Source organism: Silene latifolia, chromosome 10 (genome assembly GCF_048544455.1).
Source record: "Silene latifolia isolate original U9 population chromosome 10, ASM4854445v1, whole genome shotgun sequence".
Taxonomy (NCBI): domain Eukaryota; kingdom Viridiplantae; phylum Streptophyta; class Magnoliopsida; order Caryophyllales; family Caryophyllaceae; genus Silene; species Silene latifolia.
The window spans coordinates 19307794-19326330 of NC_133535.1; the positions used below are offsets into that span (position 1 = coordinate 19307794).

At 42.2% G+C, this 18537-nt stretch overlaps 1 protein-coding gene across 1 annotated transcript; it reads left to right on the forward strand.

Moving 5' to 3' along the window:
- Positions 1 to 211: 211 nt before the first annotated feature.
- Positions 212 to 898, forward strand: LOC141607233 (secreted RxLR effector protein 161-like). Its single transcript, XM_074426594.1, has 2 exons — positions 212 to 374; positions 483 to 898. The coding sequence occupies exons 1-2, from the start codon at positions 212 to 214 to the stop codon at positions 896 to 898; spliced, it is 579 nt and encodes a 192-aa protein (XP_074282695.1).
- Positions 899 to 18537: the final 17639 nt, after the last annotated feature.

Here is an 18537-nt window from a genome sequence, read left to right on the forward strand (position 1 = left end):
GAAAGATATGGGCGAGGCATCTTATGTCATTGGCATTAAGATCCATAGAGATAGATCCCGAGGCATTTTAGGCTTGTCTCAGGAGGCCTATATCAATAAAGTGCTTGAAAGGTTCAGAATGAAAGATTGTTCGCCAAGTGTAGCACCTATTGTAAAAGGTGACCGATTCAGTTTAGACTAGTGTCCCAGGAATGATTTAGAAAGGGAACAAATGAAAAATGTTCCATATGCTTCAGCTGTTGGTAGCATTATGTATGCTCAAGTCTGTACCAGACCTGACATTGCATATGCTGTTGGAGTATTAGGCAGATATCAGAGTAACCCAGGTTCTGATCACTGGAAGGCTGCAAAGAAAGTGTTGAGGTACCTTCAGGGTACGAAAGATTACATGCTTATGTATAGACGGACTGATAGTCTTGAAGTGGCGGGGTACTCCGACTGAGACTTTGCTGGCTGCATTGATTCACGAAAATCCACGTCAGGATATGTGTTTATGCTAGCTGACGGAGCTGTCTCCTGGAGGAGTACTAAGCAGACATTGACAGCCACTTCTACTATGGAGGCCGAGTCCGTTTCTTGTTTCGAGGCTACCTCACATGGTGTATGGCTAAAAGGTTTCATATCTGGGCTAAGAGTCGTTGACTCTATTACTCGGCCAATTCGAATGTATTGTGATAATTCAGCTGCGGTATTTATGGCTAAGAATAACAGAAGTGGAAGTCGAAGTAAACACATCGACATTAAATATCTGGCCATAAAAGAGCGTGTTCAGGAAAAGAAAGTGATCATAGAACACATTAGCACTGAATTAATGATTGCTGATCCCTTGACTAAAGGCATGCCACCTAAAGGTTTCAAGGGTCATGTAGTGAATATGGGACTTGGTTCCATAATGTGATACATTTATTTATTGTATTGAAATTTTTCATTTAGTTGGATATTTTCTCATTTCGGATTATGTACGTACATACTTTAGTTATTTATTTTATTGAGAAATATCATTATATTTTGACCTAGAGTAAACATATGGTTTATTAATTAAGTTAAGTGTGAGTGGTGAGAGACTAAGTGTATCGTAATACATGGAAGATTAATTCTCGCTCTAGAGAATTCATCGATATGATTCGTACATGAAGTTTCTCTTGCGCAAATGGGCCAAGTGGGAGAATGTTAGATTTTCAGTTATGGAAAATACTAAAGTTGTGGCCCATTTAATCTGGCAGTCAAAACCATGACAAAAACTGCCCTATTTTGTCTCCCTTATTTCAGTTGACCACCACTCCACTCTCCATGTTTTTGCAACTGATTTTTGATGGAAAAATCAGTATAAATACAACATAATTTCTGATTAACAAGGTCACTGAATTCACTCTCCATTAAGAACTACACCATCTATATTGTGAGTGTGAGAGTTCGGAACCGAAATCAAAAGAAAGGCAGACGGGTTTTACAGCAGCAGGGTTTATATCGGAAACGGGTTTATTTTTTTATTCGGGATTTAAAAGCTGTTCAGGAATACTGATTAGCAATGGCTGGAGGTTTAATTCTTGATCTTTATTTATCGCTTCCGCTATTTAGTTTATTGTATGATTATTTCAGTAATTAAACATGCATATAGAAGATTAAATATCTTACAGATAAATGAACATGTTTGGTAGACAAGAATTATTACGCCAAAAATCTGCTATTTGTCTTATTGTACACAAAATTTGGGGATTTCAATCTGGATAATTTGGTGTGAATTAAGAGACACAACAACAAGGATCTTTGTTATCACACGAGTACGGAAGCAGGGCAAAGTGAGAGGTGCAAAATACCAATTGAATCGACTGAATTAGGATACAATCGATTAATCGATTTGTTTTGGGTGGTTGATTAATCGACTGAATTAAGGTTTATAGTGAGGGATCGATTGATTTAGCGAAAGAGATGATGAATACCCCAAATTATTGATTGAATTGGGGATGAGATTAGTAATTTGGGGGTTTAGGGTTAGAGTAAAATGAAATGTATTGAATCAATATGTAGGTAAGTGTAAGCAACGAGGGTAGTCTTGGAATTTCACGTAAATCGTCACTTAACAAGTCGGGAAATATGAAAAAAAGGTGTTCGGGGTAAAAATACGGTGGTGATTTGGGAATATACGTTGAAGTTTGGGTGTTATTTGTAAAAACGCAAATACGTAGTGGTAATTTGTAAAAAAACGCAAATACGTGGTGGTTATTTGTAATTTTTCCTAAATATAATGAAAAGTACTCTGTATTAAACTAGATTTGTTACGAAAATAAATTACGGAAATAAATTTTTTCGTCAAAAAAAAAATCGTGTTTACGTGAAGAAAAATATGGTGAAAGTATCGCCTGAAAGACCAGCCAAAAGTAAAAGTTGACCATAACTATAACTTAATCCTATTTCCAGTCAAATCCATTTACTAATCAACCTTATATAATAGTAGACCTTGAAACACATCCCATGAAATTTCCTCCTGTTTGATTAACCTTCTTCTTGGCAGTTACAATGAAAAAAGAATCTACAATTATTTTATTTAAAATCAAGATAGAGTATTCATTATGTGGACTATTTGCCAACCGTTAATGACCTGCCCGAAGATGACCCGACATGAACCGAACCGACCCGAACCCGTCACTAGCCTGACATAACCCGAATTCGATATGACCCGACCCGCTTTGACCTGACCTATAACCAATCCAAGAGACCCGATTACCACCTCAACCTGGAAGACCACCCAAAAATAAAAGTTGACCATAACAATAACTCAGTCGTATTTCCACTTAAAATCCATTTACGAATCAACCTTTTATAGTAGACCTTGAAACACATTCCATGAAATTTCCTTCTGTTTGATTAATCTTCTTGACAATTACAATGAAAAAAGAATCAATTACTATAATTTTATTTAAAATCAAGATAGAGTACTTCGTTATGTGGACTAATAAGAATATTAACACCCAATTATATTTGACTTATTCCAGAACTCCCTTCTATATAAACCCCTGCTCATTTTCACATTTCCTACAACAAACACTTCAAATCATCAACATTTTAATCACCATTATTAATCCCTAACCAAAACAATGGCAAGCCTACTAATCGTTGCACTTTTCGTTGTTGCACGTTTCATTGTAACTAAACGACCAACTGCCGCTGCAACTCCACCACCCGCCGAGGTACCTCCCGTTGCTGGCGATTCTCCCACAGGTTCTCCTACGGTTGTCGCCGTAGCTCAATCCCCCGCTTCCGCTCCAGCCAAATCCCCGTTGTCTCCCGTAACTAAACCACCAACCGCTGCTGCAACTCCACCAACTGCCGAGGTACCTCCCGTTGCTGGCAATTCTCCCGCAGGTTCTCCTATGGTTACTCCAACAACCCCTGCCGCTGATGTACCTGCTGGTGCTGCCGGGCCTTCAAACGGTGCCGTTTCGTTGAACAGAGTTGCGGTCGCTTTCGCTGTCGCCGTTGTCGCCGTTGTCGCCGTTGCTTTCGCTAACCAAAACAATGGCAAGACAATGGCAAGACTACTAATCGTTGCACTTTTCGCTATCCTGGCCGTTGTCGCCGTAGCTCAATCCCCCGCTTCCGCTCCAGCCAAATCCCGTAACTAAACCACCAACCGCTGCTGCAACTCCACCAACTGCCGAGGTACCTCCCGTTGCTGGCAATTCTCCCGCAGGTTTTCGATTTATTTCAGCTTACATTCACTACTACAGTACCTACCATTTTATAATTCTATTTGTTGATTATTGATGTTTGTCAATATTTTGTAATACGGAATATATACGTTAAATAAAGAGTATGTAAATAAATTATTCACTTTTATGAATATGAGATTATACGAGTATCTTTCTATTCCCTCCATTCGAAGTTCCAAATTTTTCTCACAATAATCGGGTGGGTTCAGGAAATTTAAAACTCGACTTCCTCCATAAAATCTCAAATTCTCACCAAGTATTAACCACATGCCCAATTGGGCAATTGACGCATATTACAACATTAAAGAATGATCACAGTAAAACGAAAGTTAATATGTACTTTACTAATGACGAAACTTTGTGGAAGTGATAATTTATGTGTTATCAACTCGATCCGTTTAGTACTTGGAGATACCTCATTTCTGCACCTCCCGCAAACCACCCGGTGATGATTGGGCCGCATGTTTGGTACGCGGAACGATTTGTGAGAGTTCGTAAGTTTATCGTCAAGTGATTGTTCAAACACTGATGTCTACCTCTTATTTGTCATCTACGCGCCGATACGGTCGTTTTGACAGTAATTAGAGTACATTTGGAGTCCGGGCCTAAAACCGTCTTCATTTTCTGATAACCGTTAAATCCCGAGTCAGAATGTTCTGGAATATTCCGGATATTTCCATTCTATATTTTATAAATATTTCACAATCTTTTAATCTTTGGTAAAGAATTTCCCGTAATATTCATACAAAATATTAAGGAAAATAAAATTAATCCGTTATTCCATAAATTAAACACGGAAATCTTTCTTCCGCAGGAGGAAACCACCTGGGAACAGACGCAGCAGGTGCTGCGCCTCTTCCAAGGGACGCGATTACTCGCGCGCCTCTTTCCAGGTCCTTTTCTGCGTATTTTTTCGTATCTTTTTCATATCTTTTCGAGATTCACTTCCAAAGTTTCTCCGAAAACCATATTCCTTCACGTGATTAGTATAAATAGGAGCCTTCGCTCCTCATATTTCTCACGCGAGTGTCCACCCTTCTCTTCTCCCTTTGCATTCTAAGACCACGTTCATACTTTTTGGCGTCTACGTGCTTGAACATTCGACCACGTAAGCTCGGATCCTTCTGAGTACCAGCCTCGTTTGCATGACCGACCAATTTGACCAACTCCACCATAATCAACTTAATTAATCTTAATCGTTATCCTCCTACGAGGGCACTTTCGTTACGTTCGAGTCGAGCATCACTAATCATAAACTTAGTTCATCTCGTTTCGTCAAACATGTAAGTCTGAGGGTGTAAATCCTCCTTTATTTATTGTTATTTATCTTTTTTATCACTAATGTAAGATTCATGTCGAAAATACTTATTAAAACCGATTTATAAAACCACGTTTAAAACCCTTTTTACGGATTACCAGAAGATAATCGTCGAGAAAGGACGCAGCAACTGCTGCGCCTCTTCGAAGGAGCGCAGTACCTGTTGCGCCTCTTCGTGAGGCTGCCGCAGTTCCTGCTTCCTTTCTTCTTCCTTCGTCCTCTGTAAATTCGTTTTCTTTGTTTTGTTTTCGTTTGTTCTTCAATTATTTGACATAGTAGCATAATAATTTCACATGTACATTATTTATCATTCATTAATGCATATAATTCATCATTAACTCGACTTAAATCCCAAATAATTCATATTTGCGGGTTTTCGTCATTAAATTCAATCCGGGTTGTAGAAATTCAATTCGTTCATATTGAGTTTCTGGAATTCGATCTTTGATATATTTTCACCTGTCTATTGTCATATTCGTCATTAATTCTCCACTAATTCGTCATGTTTAACCTATTTTAGTTCACCCATGTCATTAATCAATCCTTCGTTCATGTAATTAATTCGTTCACATTCGTCTCATCCATGTTTTATTGCTTTTATGACCCAATCACATGTAATTGATGTATTAAATCACTTCCATCCGAGTCAAATATCGTAATCAATCCTTAAATTCACCAATTAATATTAACGATTTGCAGTTCCGGCTTCACAGCCAGAACTCACCCTTGGAACAGACGCAGCGTCTGCTGCGCCTCTTCCAAAGGGCGCAGTCCTGCTGCGCCTGTTGCAGGTTGATTTGTGCCTCTGAACTTCTGTTCTGCCTTGACCTAATTAATTAGTTTACGTATAATTAACTATTAATCGTATTATCGCCTAATAATTTGTTCGTTAATTCATTCCTTTACTCTTTTTCTTAAATTATCCGTTTTAAAGGTATTTTCGACATAAATCACTAAACCCGATGTAATTATTGTAATTTTTACTATTGTAATCTTCCTTTATTGTATTTATCATTGTACTTTTTATCATTTGTATGTTTTCACATGTAATTGAACCTTAATTCCTACTTTGACATTAATTGCATGTTAAATTAACTGTTCACCGACTTAGTCTAATCTTCACATGCTAGGATCAAAACTTGGATGTTGCATTGCATGCATATAATCGACGATATATCGAGTATGATTAACTTCCCTAATCATTAGTAGAGGCCGCTATCGAGGCGGGCGGGATTAGGTGTTCGATCAAAAGAGCTTCCTAATACGTACCCTCACCCCTTACTCCAGATCTCTGTGAACACCCGTGTTCATTGGCATCCACGAGAGTCATTCTAGACATAGAATGCTAAGGGTAACGAGTTCTTGGTGTTCATGTCTCTACTTTGTGTCTTGACATGACACGAGGTATTCGAACGGTTCCAATTTCCCATAAAAAATGGTGGCGACTCCACAAAATGCAAACGCTTGTTCTCTTCCTTCCCAAGCGCCCCCGTGGGCCCGCGTCCACAGTTTGGTGACTCCGCTGGGGATAATACACTTGCGTGTAGCCAAGGGTGAAACTTGAACAAGGTTAGGGAATAGTTTGTACAAGACAATTGTCGGTTTTCATAACTCGGTCTTCCTAGATCGTTTCATTCGGCCTTCCTAGGCCCAACCCAACCCATTCGACCAATCGTCCCGTCTAGACGGTCTTAATTCTTATTTGGGCCTAAGGATGGATAGCGATTGACGTCATCCATACCATGATGCTTACTCTTGTTTGTATCAAGGACCTTCACTACTTGAGGAAATGGACTAGGAATCGGCCTTACTCTTGTTTGGTACGAGCCTCTCCACAGACTTCGGGTTTGATTGTTCGGTATGGCAACCCACCCTTTAAACCAAAACCCTTTTAAATGCACTCAGCATCCCGTTATAATGCTTGTATAAATGTTTGTACCTTACGTGATCACCATTTCTAAAACAAAACCATGACGATTTTTGTAAAATCAAAATCCTTTTAAAAACGTAAATTTCGAAAAAAAGGCCCATGATTAGCGCAAAACCGAGTCGAAACTCTGTCCATTTGTCAAGTCAAATTTCGGGCCCAAGCCCATTTCAAAACCTCACTTCGAGTCCACTCCTATAACTACACTATAGTTGACTAGGAAACACATTTTCAAATCTTGTCATTTCTTCAAAGCTCATTGACACAAGTGGCACACACCCACTTCACGAGTCAAAACATTTCTTTCTTAGTAAGTGTGTTAGAATGGTCGATCGTGTTTTGATTCGTCGTCGATCTCTTATCCAGTTTCCAAAATGCCTGAAACAAGCGACGTGAACTTCAATCAACTCCAAGATGGTAATGATCGAATCCTAACCGCGCTAGCTCAACTCCAAGTTTCTCAAGACCAAGTGTATGATCGCCTTGACACAATCGAGGGCCGAATTTATACCGTAGAAACAAAGTTTCCTCCTCGGGAAAGTGAAATCGTTGATGACTTCGTGAATGACTTCAGCGACGAAAACCCTCCCATGGGAATGACTGCAGCCGAGAAAAGACTCCAATACTTAGAGGAACAATTGATGTATCTTAAAGAGGATGACATTTATAGGGAGAATAATCGCAAGTATGAGGCCGTAAATTCCAAATTGCCAACCAACTTCAACATGACGGATATCCCTAAATTCAAGGGGCATGAAAACCCTTTGAACCACATCCGTGCTTTCAAAGATTATATGTCTATCAAAGGCATTAAACCCGAGATGTTCTTAAGGATCTTTCGTTCATCTATTGACACCATCCCAAAGCAATGGTTCTACTCTCTAGAACACAAGAAGATCGCTACTTGGGAAGATGCCGCGATCGAGTTTGCTAAGTAATATGCGGATAATGCTGAGATCCAAGTTAACATGCGCACTCTAGAGGTTCTTACCCAAAATGACAAAGAAGGTTTCACCGACTTCCTAAGTAGGTGGAGGAAGACTAGTACCCAACTATTTGATCGCCCATATGAGGCTACTCTTGTGGAGAAATTCGTGGACAACTTAAAGCCCATCTATGCCAATCATTTGAGATACCAAAACACCAAAACTTTCAAGTACTTAACCGTACTAGGAATGAGGATTGAATATGACATCCGTAAAGGGTTCTTGTCCAAAACGGTAGGTCGAGGATATCAAGGCTCAACAAGTCGTTCTTACGGCTCCACTAGCAAGACCGATGAAGTTAACCTTCTCGAGCCATCCAAGAAGAGTACCCCACCAAGGAAATTTACAAATCTTGGGGACACTTACTCCAATGCTCTAAAAAGGTTAATGAAGCAAGGCAAACTCCAACCCATAGGACCTACTCCTGAACCCGAAAAGAAATCCAAATTCTGGAACGAGAACTCGTACTGTGAATATCATAGGGGTAAGGGGCATGACACAGAAAAATGCTACAAATTGAAAAATGTGCTTCAAGACATGATTGAGGATGGTCGACTACCAATACCGCCGGGAGGCAAACCCAGCAACACTCAGAATCCTCTTGGAATTCTAGTGATCACAAGTGAAGAATCTACCTTAGATTGTTCACACCTCATTTCTCCAGTTGAAGATGAAATCCACGCAATCGAGAATGAAGGGTTCTACTCTACTATTTCCCCTACCATTGCCGACTTCATCGCATGGGCAAGGAGTGTGGATAGGCAAGTTTGGGAATTGGAAAATGTGGTGACAAACTTACATAACCCCAATGCGACACCTAAAGAACATGCGCCACTAATCTTTCCTCAAAATGCTACTATGCAAGAAATAATCGCCGTGGTTGATAAACTAGTCGACCAAATCACACGATTAGAGGACGAGATCATGAGAATGAGGGAATTAGCTACAATCAATGGAATATGGGCCGATGATGATGAAGACGAGTATCTCATTGAACACTCCCTAGTCAAGGAAGTAGTCCAAAATGGTGAAGACCAAGATGTGGACCACCTAACTCATTCGGTACGTCCATATCAAAGCACTACTCAAAACGGTCCAACCAACGTTGTCACACCAAATGATAACGAAGATGACTCTACTGATCATTTGCTCAAGCAATTACAGAAGACAAAGGCTGATCTTTCAGTCTGGCAACTAGTAGCAAGCTCGTTCCCGCATCGCCAAGCTTTACTGCAAGCTTTGGCCAAACTAAATGTAGCACATAACTCTACACCCGACGAGGTAGTCAACTTGGTCTTCCCAGAATCACTGAAGTTAAGTAATCCTATTACTTTCTCAGACGAAGATTTGCCACCCTTTGGTGCTAGTCATAACTTGGCTCTTTACATCACGGTCATTTGCTTAAAGAAGAATGTGCCAATGACCTTGGTGGATGATGGCTCCGCGGTCAACGTCATACCCCTCAAAACGGCATACAAACTAGGCATGAAAGAGTCGGATTGGACCCCTACCAATCAAGGTGTTCGCGCATATGATGGTACACGACGAAAGGTGGTAGGACTCGTTAACCTAACCATAGCCACAGGGCCAATTGAGCGAAGGGTTAACTTCCAAATAGTGGACATTGAAGCCTCCTTCAACATACTTCTGGGAAGACCTTGGATTCACGCTTCCAAAGCGGTAACATCCACCCTTCACCAAAAGATCAAGATCCCACTAAATGGCAAAGTGGTGACGTTCACTTCGTCGCCCATCAAGGCAATAATCGAAAAGAAGTCAAATAATCAAGTCCTTGCGGATCCAGTATACGAACTTGGCGGCTTTCAAAGCATAAGTGTCATAGAAAGTGAGTTGGCACCCCTATACTACGATCCCTACTCCAACTTGGTGATCAACCACATACTTAAAACCCAGGGATACTTCCCTGGAATGCCTTTAAACCCTGCCCGAAGAAACACCTTCGCACCCTACAGGGAAGGCAACTCAAAGAGAATACCACTTGGACTAGGATACAAACCCACTAAAGAGAAAGTTCTCGAAATGCTCGCTCAAGTTCAAAGCCGTAAGCACATAGGAGTCCAAATGCAACCATATTTCCCTACCCTAAATGGATACTTTGTTAGGGAAGGAAGTCAAGAACCCTTTCACGGATTTCCCGAACCTTGGCACTACCTCGGAAGGAAGCTAGCCGGAATCGAGATCTTTCACGATTGCTACTTCATTCCTCCAGAAACGGTTCCTACCGTCAAAGCCCGTCAAGCACCTTGCTTAGACGAACAAGCTGTTAGTCTACTATTTGGAGAAGATCGATTCGTTAGAGCCGCGCAGGATGAGATCATTACCATGATACTTCAAGAAAACCACTTCAACCCTACCGCGTTAATCACAGAAACAAACGCGAACCAGCAGAAAGGATGGAGAAAATCAATCAAGTGGACCAACAATCAAGGAAGACTCTTCAAGCTCACCACTGGAGAAGGAGAGATGTTTAAAGGAGAACCAGAAGACGATGAATTCAAGTCAGAGTCAGAGTCGGAGTCAGAGTCGAAGTCTAGGGAGGTCACTAAGGAGTCTCCTCCTGTCGTCACCCCATTCCCTTTGTTTCTCCTAGCTTAGCCTCAAATAGTAACAGTAGTTCGGGAAATGTCCCAACAACTATCCCTTTGCCGCCACTGACCACAGATCAGATGGCTTCTTTGTTTCAACTTTTCTCAAACTTTAATATGAATAAATCAGGTTCTGCTTACTCTTTGTGTTATCTTTAGTGCAATTCTGTTTACGATGATACTGAGGATGACCCAGACCCAGACTCAATTGAGATACCTCCCTACATAGCCAAAGAAATAGAGAATACCGAACCCATCAATGTAGGAACCGAACTAGAACCCCAAAAACTTAGGATAGGGACTACCTTGAGCTCTACCGAAAGGGCCAGTTTCATAGACCTCCTACACGATTTCAAAGACGTTTTCGCTTGGTCCTACAAAGACATGCCAGGGATCGACAGGGACATAGCCGAACATCGAATCCCAATTAAGCCAGGTTTCAAGCCCGTGAAACAGAAGCTTCGTCGAATGAGAACGGAATGGGCTCTCAAGATTAAAGAAGAAGTCGATAAGCAATTCAAAGCCGGGTTCATCAAAGTTTCCGAGTACTCTGACTGGGTAGCCAACATAGTACCTATACCCAAAAAGGATGGGGGAATCCGTGTTTGTGTTGATTTTAGAGACTTAAACAAAGCAAGTCCTAAAGATGACTTCCCTCTACCACATATCGACATACTGGTGGACAATACCGCAGATCACGCGTTACTATCCTTCATGGATGGGTACGCGGGTTATAACCAAATCAAGATGGCCATAGAAGACATGCATAAGACCGCCTTTGTCACTCAATGGGGAACCTATTGCTATACGGTCATGCCGTTTGGGTTAATCAACGCCGGAGCTACATATCAACGCACCGCAACCACACTCCTGCATGACATGATGCACAAAGAAGTTGAGGTATATGTAGACGACATGATTGTCAAGTCCAAGGATAGAGAGGGGCATATTGCGAACCTTCGCAAATTCTTCTCAAGGCTACGAAAATACAACATGAGGCTCAATCCTCAGAAGTGCGCATTTGGAGTAACCTCTGGCAAACTCCTGGGATACGTCGTTAGCCAACGAGGTATAAAAATAGACCCTTCCAAAATCAAAGCTCTGATCGAAATGCCGCAACCTCAAATAGAAAAAGAAGTCAGGGGATTCCTGGGAAAAGTGCAATATATAAGTCGATTCATATCAAAACTCACCATGATTTGTGAACCTATCTTCAAGAAGCTCAAGAAAACAGATCACACCATGTGGGATGATGAATGTCAAAAGGCATTTGACCGAATCAAAGAGATATTAGCTAAACCACCAGTGCTCATGCCACCTCAACGGGATCAACCTCTTGGTTTATATTTCACAGTAACCGAAACGGCCATGGGCGCCATGCTAGCTCAAACCGTAGGAAAGGAAGAAAGGGCTATTTACTATCTTAGTAAGAAATTCTTGGAGTACGAGTGCAAATACTCACAACTCGAAAAGACATGCCTCGCTCTTGTGTGGGCAACGAAGAAGCTACGTCACTACATGCTTAGCTACTCCGTCAAGATATACTCCAAAATGGATCCAGTCAAATACCTCTTCGAGAAACCCGTCCTCAACGGACGCCTAACAAGATGGACTTTAATGCTCTCAGAGTTCGATCTCAAATACGTGCCTCTAAGAGTTATAAAAGGGCGCGCCGTTGCCGAATTCTTTGCAGAAAATCCCATCAATGATGCACAAACAACAGATACTTGGTCATTTCCAGACGAGGACATACTCCAAACCGATGTAGACTCCTGGAACCTTTACTTTGATGGAGCATCAAACTTAAGAGGATTTGGAATAGGAGTGTTGCTCATTTCTCCTGAAGGCGAGCATACACCAATCTCTGTCAAACTCGACTTCGAGGTGACAAACAATGCTGCAGAATACGAAGCTTGTCTCATTGGACTACAAGCGGCAGTGAGCTTAGGCATTAAAAACCTCCGAGTACATGGGGATTCATCCCTGATCATCAATCAAGTTACGGGTTCTTGGAAAATCCGAAGCGAAATCCTAGCACCTTATCAAGCCAGAATAGACCAAGTTGCCCAATTCTTTGATCACGTGACCTATCTACACCTACCTCGGGAAGAAAATCAATTTGCAGATGCTCTTGCAAAACTTGCATCTTTGATTAATATGCCACATGACATGGTGGAAATGCCTTTATGTATCGAACGACGATCAGAGCCAGCTTATGTCCACCAAATCACCGATGAAGAGGAAATCGCAGAGGAACCCTGGTTCCAAGCAATCCTAAATTTCAAGCTCAACGGTACCTATCCACCGGATATGGACAAAAGGGGACAACGTTCTATACGCCTACTAGCTTCCCAATACGTTCTCATGCAAGGGGATTTATACAAAAGAACACCTCTTGGTGTAATCCTACGCTGCCTTGATCATTCACAGGCACGGAAAGTGATGGAAGAAGTTCATGATGGAGAATGCGGTCCTCACATGAGTGGGCCCATTATGGCAAAGAAGATCACACGTTTGGGGTATTATTGGACCACAATGGAATCCGATTGCATCAAATATGTAAGACATTGCAACAACTGCCAAATCTTCGGGAATGTACAACATGTTCCTCCTTCATTGCTCTATAAGATGACATCTCCTTGGCCATTTTCTGCCTGGGGAATTGATATAATCGGGAAGATAACTCCAGCCGGAACAGGAGGTCACTGTTTCATCCTAGTGGCAATTGACTATTTCACCAAATGGGTAGAAGCGGCTTCCTACACTAGTCTCACAGCTAAAAACGTGGCAAAGTTCATACAAAACAACATCATCTGTCGATACGGTTGCCCACATGAGATCATTAGTGATAATGGATCACACTTCCAAGCTGAGACTGAGCAATTGCTAGCCAAGTACAAGATTAGGCATCACCACTCTTCGCCATACAGACCACAGACTAATGGCGCGGTAGAGGCGGCAAACAAGAACGTTGTCACAATTCTCAAGAAAATGATTGACAACTTTCGAGATTGGCTAAGCAAGATACCCTTTGCTTTGTGGGGATATCGCACATCTGTTAGGACGCCCACTGGGGCCACCCCTTTCTATTTGACCTACGACATGGAAGCTGTACAGCCAGTCGAGTTAGAAATACCATCATTGCGTATCTTACTCGAAAGTCAAATCCCGGAAGCCGATTGGAAGAGGGATAGATATGAAGAACTCATCCTCCTGGATGAACGTAGGCTACGCGCCTTACATAATGTCCAAACATATTAAGCACGTATCAAACGAGCCTTCAACAAAAGGGTCAAGCCAAGGAACATCAAGGAAGGAGACTTAGTACTCAAGTCGGTTAGAGCTCTTTTACATGTCGATCCACGGGGAAAATTCAAACCTAATTGGACTGGGCCATTTATAGTCAAGTCCATACTTCCAAGGGGCGCGGTTAGAATCACAGACCTAGATGGGAATGAATTTGCCAACCCGACAAACCTTGACCAACTAAAACGGTATTATGCCTAGAATAGGAACAAAAACGCGCCTCGCATAACCTCACGTGTCGCTCTTGTGGCACTAAATAAACGGCCCCTGGCCAAGCCGAAATAAGCTAATGTCACTCTGCTCTTGCATTTTGACAATTTGTCATCCTCACATCATCAAATAAACTAAATTGCACCTTAAGAGTAAGTAAAAAGCTCATGCTTATCTTCTAAGTTCATTACAAGCTCTTGCTTAGAACAATTATTCTTTTACATTTACTCGAACTACGCGCAAGGGTTGATTTTATTTTTTTAGTGAATAAGTAGACAATCCTTCACAGGATACAACCCATTATTTTCAAAATGTAAATAGAAGGACATTTGCAATTGCATTTGGAATTCGACAAGAATAATAAATAGAAAATCACAACGGTTTCATAACCAATTAACCTCTTTTATTTCATGCATTTTCTAATAATAATACGTTACACAGTAATAATAATGCCAAATAAAATAAAAAAAATATATAGGCTAGGATTCTAAAAACCGCACCTTCTTATTACAATAATAATAATAATAAATAATAATAAAGACTTGGGCTATTCCTCCATTTTCCCTTTGTCCTTGTCATTTTTATCATACTTCTTGTCACGACCTCGAGCCGGACGCTCTTGCGCCACTTCGGACCTAATCACCAAAGGTCTTTCTCGCGGTCTAGACTTCCCATTCTTGTCAATCACTTTGTCCACGACAAGAGAGGTCTTCGGTTTCTTCGAAGGATGAACAACTCGAAACCCGGCTTCTTCCTCTCCCTCAGTCAGATGCTTCTCTTTCTCCTTTTCCACCTCGTGCACCTTGTAGTCAACAGGCTCGCGCTTCCTCAATCTCTCGCGCTCCTCCGGAGTAGTAGCCTTCCTCCATCGCAGATAGGAATCCGACACCCATAAGGCACTAGTGGAAGAGTTCAAGAACCATACATTTCTTTGAGCCCATTTAATGGCCCCCTCCCTTCGACTCTCAGTAGTAAGCGCCACGGCAGTCTGCGGGACAGTGTCAAGCTTCGGGATTGTCTGCTTTAGTCCAACCTGTCTCATCAGCCTCTCCGGGAAGATGCATACCATGAATTCCAAGCCAGGAATGCGCACAGATCGGGTAGGATCCAAGGAAGATACTCCAGTGACAGACTTGAGATTCCACCATGGTACAACCCACCTAATCAAAGGGCCATCATCACTCTTCAATTTATTCTCCCAATAATTGCAGACTCGAGTGAAGTCCACCATGTAAAGCCTGGTCCTCATTGCAATCGAACGAGCGTGATAAGAAGGAACATGAACTGGGGGCTCGATCAATCGAAGACGCTCCATAAGCCAGACCTACCAAAAGCGGGTATTAAAACAACAACAAAAAAAAGAAAAAGAACGAAAAAAGAGAAAGAACGAAAACAAGAAAAACAAAAGAAAAACAAAAACAAAAACAAAAAAAGAAAAGAGAAAGTGTTCTTTTACCTGCAAAATAATGGGACTTCCCAAATATGGTAGGTCGCGATTGGCTTTCCTATTATCCAAACCCAATAGGATCTCTCCTAAACATAAACAGGCTGGGCTCCTGCGCAGTTCCACTTGCTCAACTAGGCCCAGGAGACGGGGATCACCTCTCAAGTCTTCATCAACATGCCCTTGAAGGACATATACATGCAACAAGCAAAATCCGAATGCCCTTCGCCTAGCAACATAATAAATGGTGGGGTCGGCTCTTTTAATGAATCGGTCAATGAAGTCCAACATTCGCACTCCTTTCGAGGTCACCAAACGGTCCACCTCAAGTCTTGTCAACCCAAGCAAGTCTCTAAATTTGTTCCTATACCCTTGTGAAGTAGAAGGAATAGCAGGCAAGTGTTCTGGGTCCCACCCACCGATTGCAGCAATTTCTTCAGGAAATGGACAAATGTCACCTCCGGGGAAAGCAAAAACATGATAATTCGGGTCCCAATAATCAAGAGAAGCATCTAGGAATGGTTTGACAACCTTCATAAGCTTCAAACTCAGCAAAGATCCAAGATTATAAGCGCCCATGTCGTGTTTCTCCATGTTGGAAAACTCGTTGGTCCACTCTTTTAGACGAATCTCTAAAGTATTCATAATGAATGATTATATTGAGGACTTTATGTAACAAGACGAAGAAGAGACGGAAGAATTGTGTGAATAAAACCTCTATCGACGTCTCTCTTTATACTAAAATCTGTTTCCTAAAATCCGCCAGAACGGATACACCTGGGAACAGGCGCAGCGCCTGCTGCGCCTCTTCAAAGCGACGCAGCTCCTGCTGCGCCTCTTCCTCAGCAACGTTTCTGTGATTTTCCGCGTTGGATCTTTCCTGAATTCCTTAGCGAATAATTTCCTATTCCTACGGGTTATTATTTTGGTAAATACGTCAAAATTGCCATAGCTCGTGTTTCCTAATTCCATGGGCACGCATTTCGAGGCAATATCAGCATTTTCGTCATTTTAGCACACTTGTATATTTTCGTTTTAGGAAATAATTTTCATTTTAATATAATTTATTTCAAAACTTATATATATTTCTTATATTTATTTCTTTTTTTAATCATTTCATTTCTAACTTATAAGTTTTTATTTTTTTCATTTTTTTTGGAAGTAACCCTCTCTACCGTCCGGTCATTTTCGGCAAATTTTTTGCATTTTTTGCACTTTCTTTTGCATTTTTTGCACCTTTGAGTCATTCGTTCTGCGCTAATTCAGGCCATGTATACAAATGTATGTTCTATGTGATTTCTAGGTAAATTTCGGCAGCATGACGGCATAAACCGTCATCTACCAAACCTGTTTAAAGCTAACTTGCAGGTACAAGCAACGCAACCCAGCAGCAAAGGCACCCAGGCCATCATATACAACCAAAAAAAGGATATGTACAACAAACTGGGGGCACGAGCCCCAAGCAAAATCCAAAATGTCCAAAATGTAGGCCCTAAAACGTACAAATGTGCAAGGTACAGCCAACAACAAAACAAAACTACTGCTGGTCGCCCTCTAACTCCGCAACCCTCGCCTCGAAAGCAGCAACCTCGGCGTCGCGAACCTCGAGCTCCCTCAACAAGCGAGCTATCTCCTCTCGAGACTGGGCCAGCTCACGCTCCCTCTGCAAACAATAAAATTGGCTCATGTCAATCATTTCAAGCAATCATAAGAAAAGTCGAAAAATTAGAAAATGAAGTAGACGAAAGGTTCATACCTGACGACCTCGACCGCCGACAAGTGCCTCGACGACAGTAGCTCGCAGCCGGTTGGCTACCCTCCATAACGCCACAAACCGAGACGGCGCAACCTGCATTTTTAAAAGAAGTTCTCAGTAATTGGATAAAGTTCAATCAAATGTGTTCTTACACAAAAATCATGCAAATTAGAGGCTCACCCTCCGAATCAAATGCTGCCAATTGTCCAGGTCAGTATCCGTCACAGCCACGTCAAAGTCACGCAGCTCGGAGATCGTCGTCCTCCCGGTCTCGTCAGTGTACTCAAGGGTCTCGGGGTACTCTGGGGGCTCGATGCCCGCCACCTCGACCTCCTGCAAAGTCAAATGTTTCGCATTAATCGATGATCTTTCATCGTATTCTCAAAAAAATCAAAAATAAAGGAGAGTAAGATGCTTAACACGACCAGCCACTACGCCAACCTCCCGTAAAGGAACGCCGAGTAGTCCTCACCAGGAAGAAGGAGGGCGTCACCACCAACGCCAGCCAAGTCAGCCTCCCTCTCAGCCTCAGAAGGCTCCCTGAACATCGTCCTAGGAGGATCGATGGGAACTGTCAAGACATCCCGAGAGCATTGACGAGCCAGGCGCTCGCCCAAGTACCACACAGGACCCATCGACGTCCTCAACAGCAGCCGGCTCGAGCTCCTAGGTCGAAGGACCTCAGCCACAAAAGGAGGCGCGCCAGCGTACTCCGCCCAAGGCCTGGGTACCCACTGGGGATAGACAAATAAGGAATCATTCTTATGATCGGTTGAAAGTAATAAAGAAGCAAAACGAATATAAGTGAGATGCTCACGCTGTCCAGCTGAAGAGCGTTCACGTCCCGCCAGTTGCCACCATGAGAGGAACGCTTGCTCCTCGTGCGACACATCACCCAATCCCTCACGACGGGATAGACCTTCTCCAGCGGCTCCGTCCTCTAGGGCGAGAGGCTAAAAAAGTAGGAGTTCACCCACGCCTGTGAAGCAAGATAGTCAATAACGATCTTTCGTAATTCGATAAGGAAAGGAAGTGATTTTAGTCTAAATGAAGGTTCATACCTCCAACAGTAGTCCAGGGCCGACAGCACCAGGAGAAGTCTACTTCTCCATCAACTCCGGACGAACCATGGCCCTAATGAAGTGGATGAGGACCGCAAAACCAGCAGTGACCCAGTCCCAACGTCCTAGGGAGCTCAGGTCAGAAAGGAAGGGAAAGAGCTTCGTCGACAACCTCTCTCCCTTGTCTCCGAGGTAGATCGAAGACAGAAACCA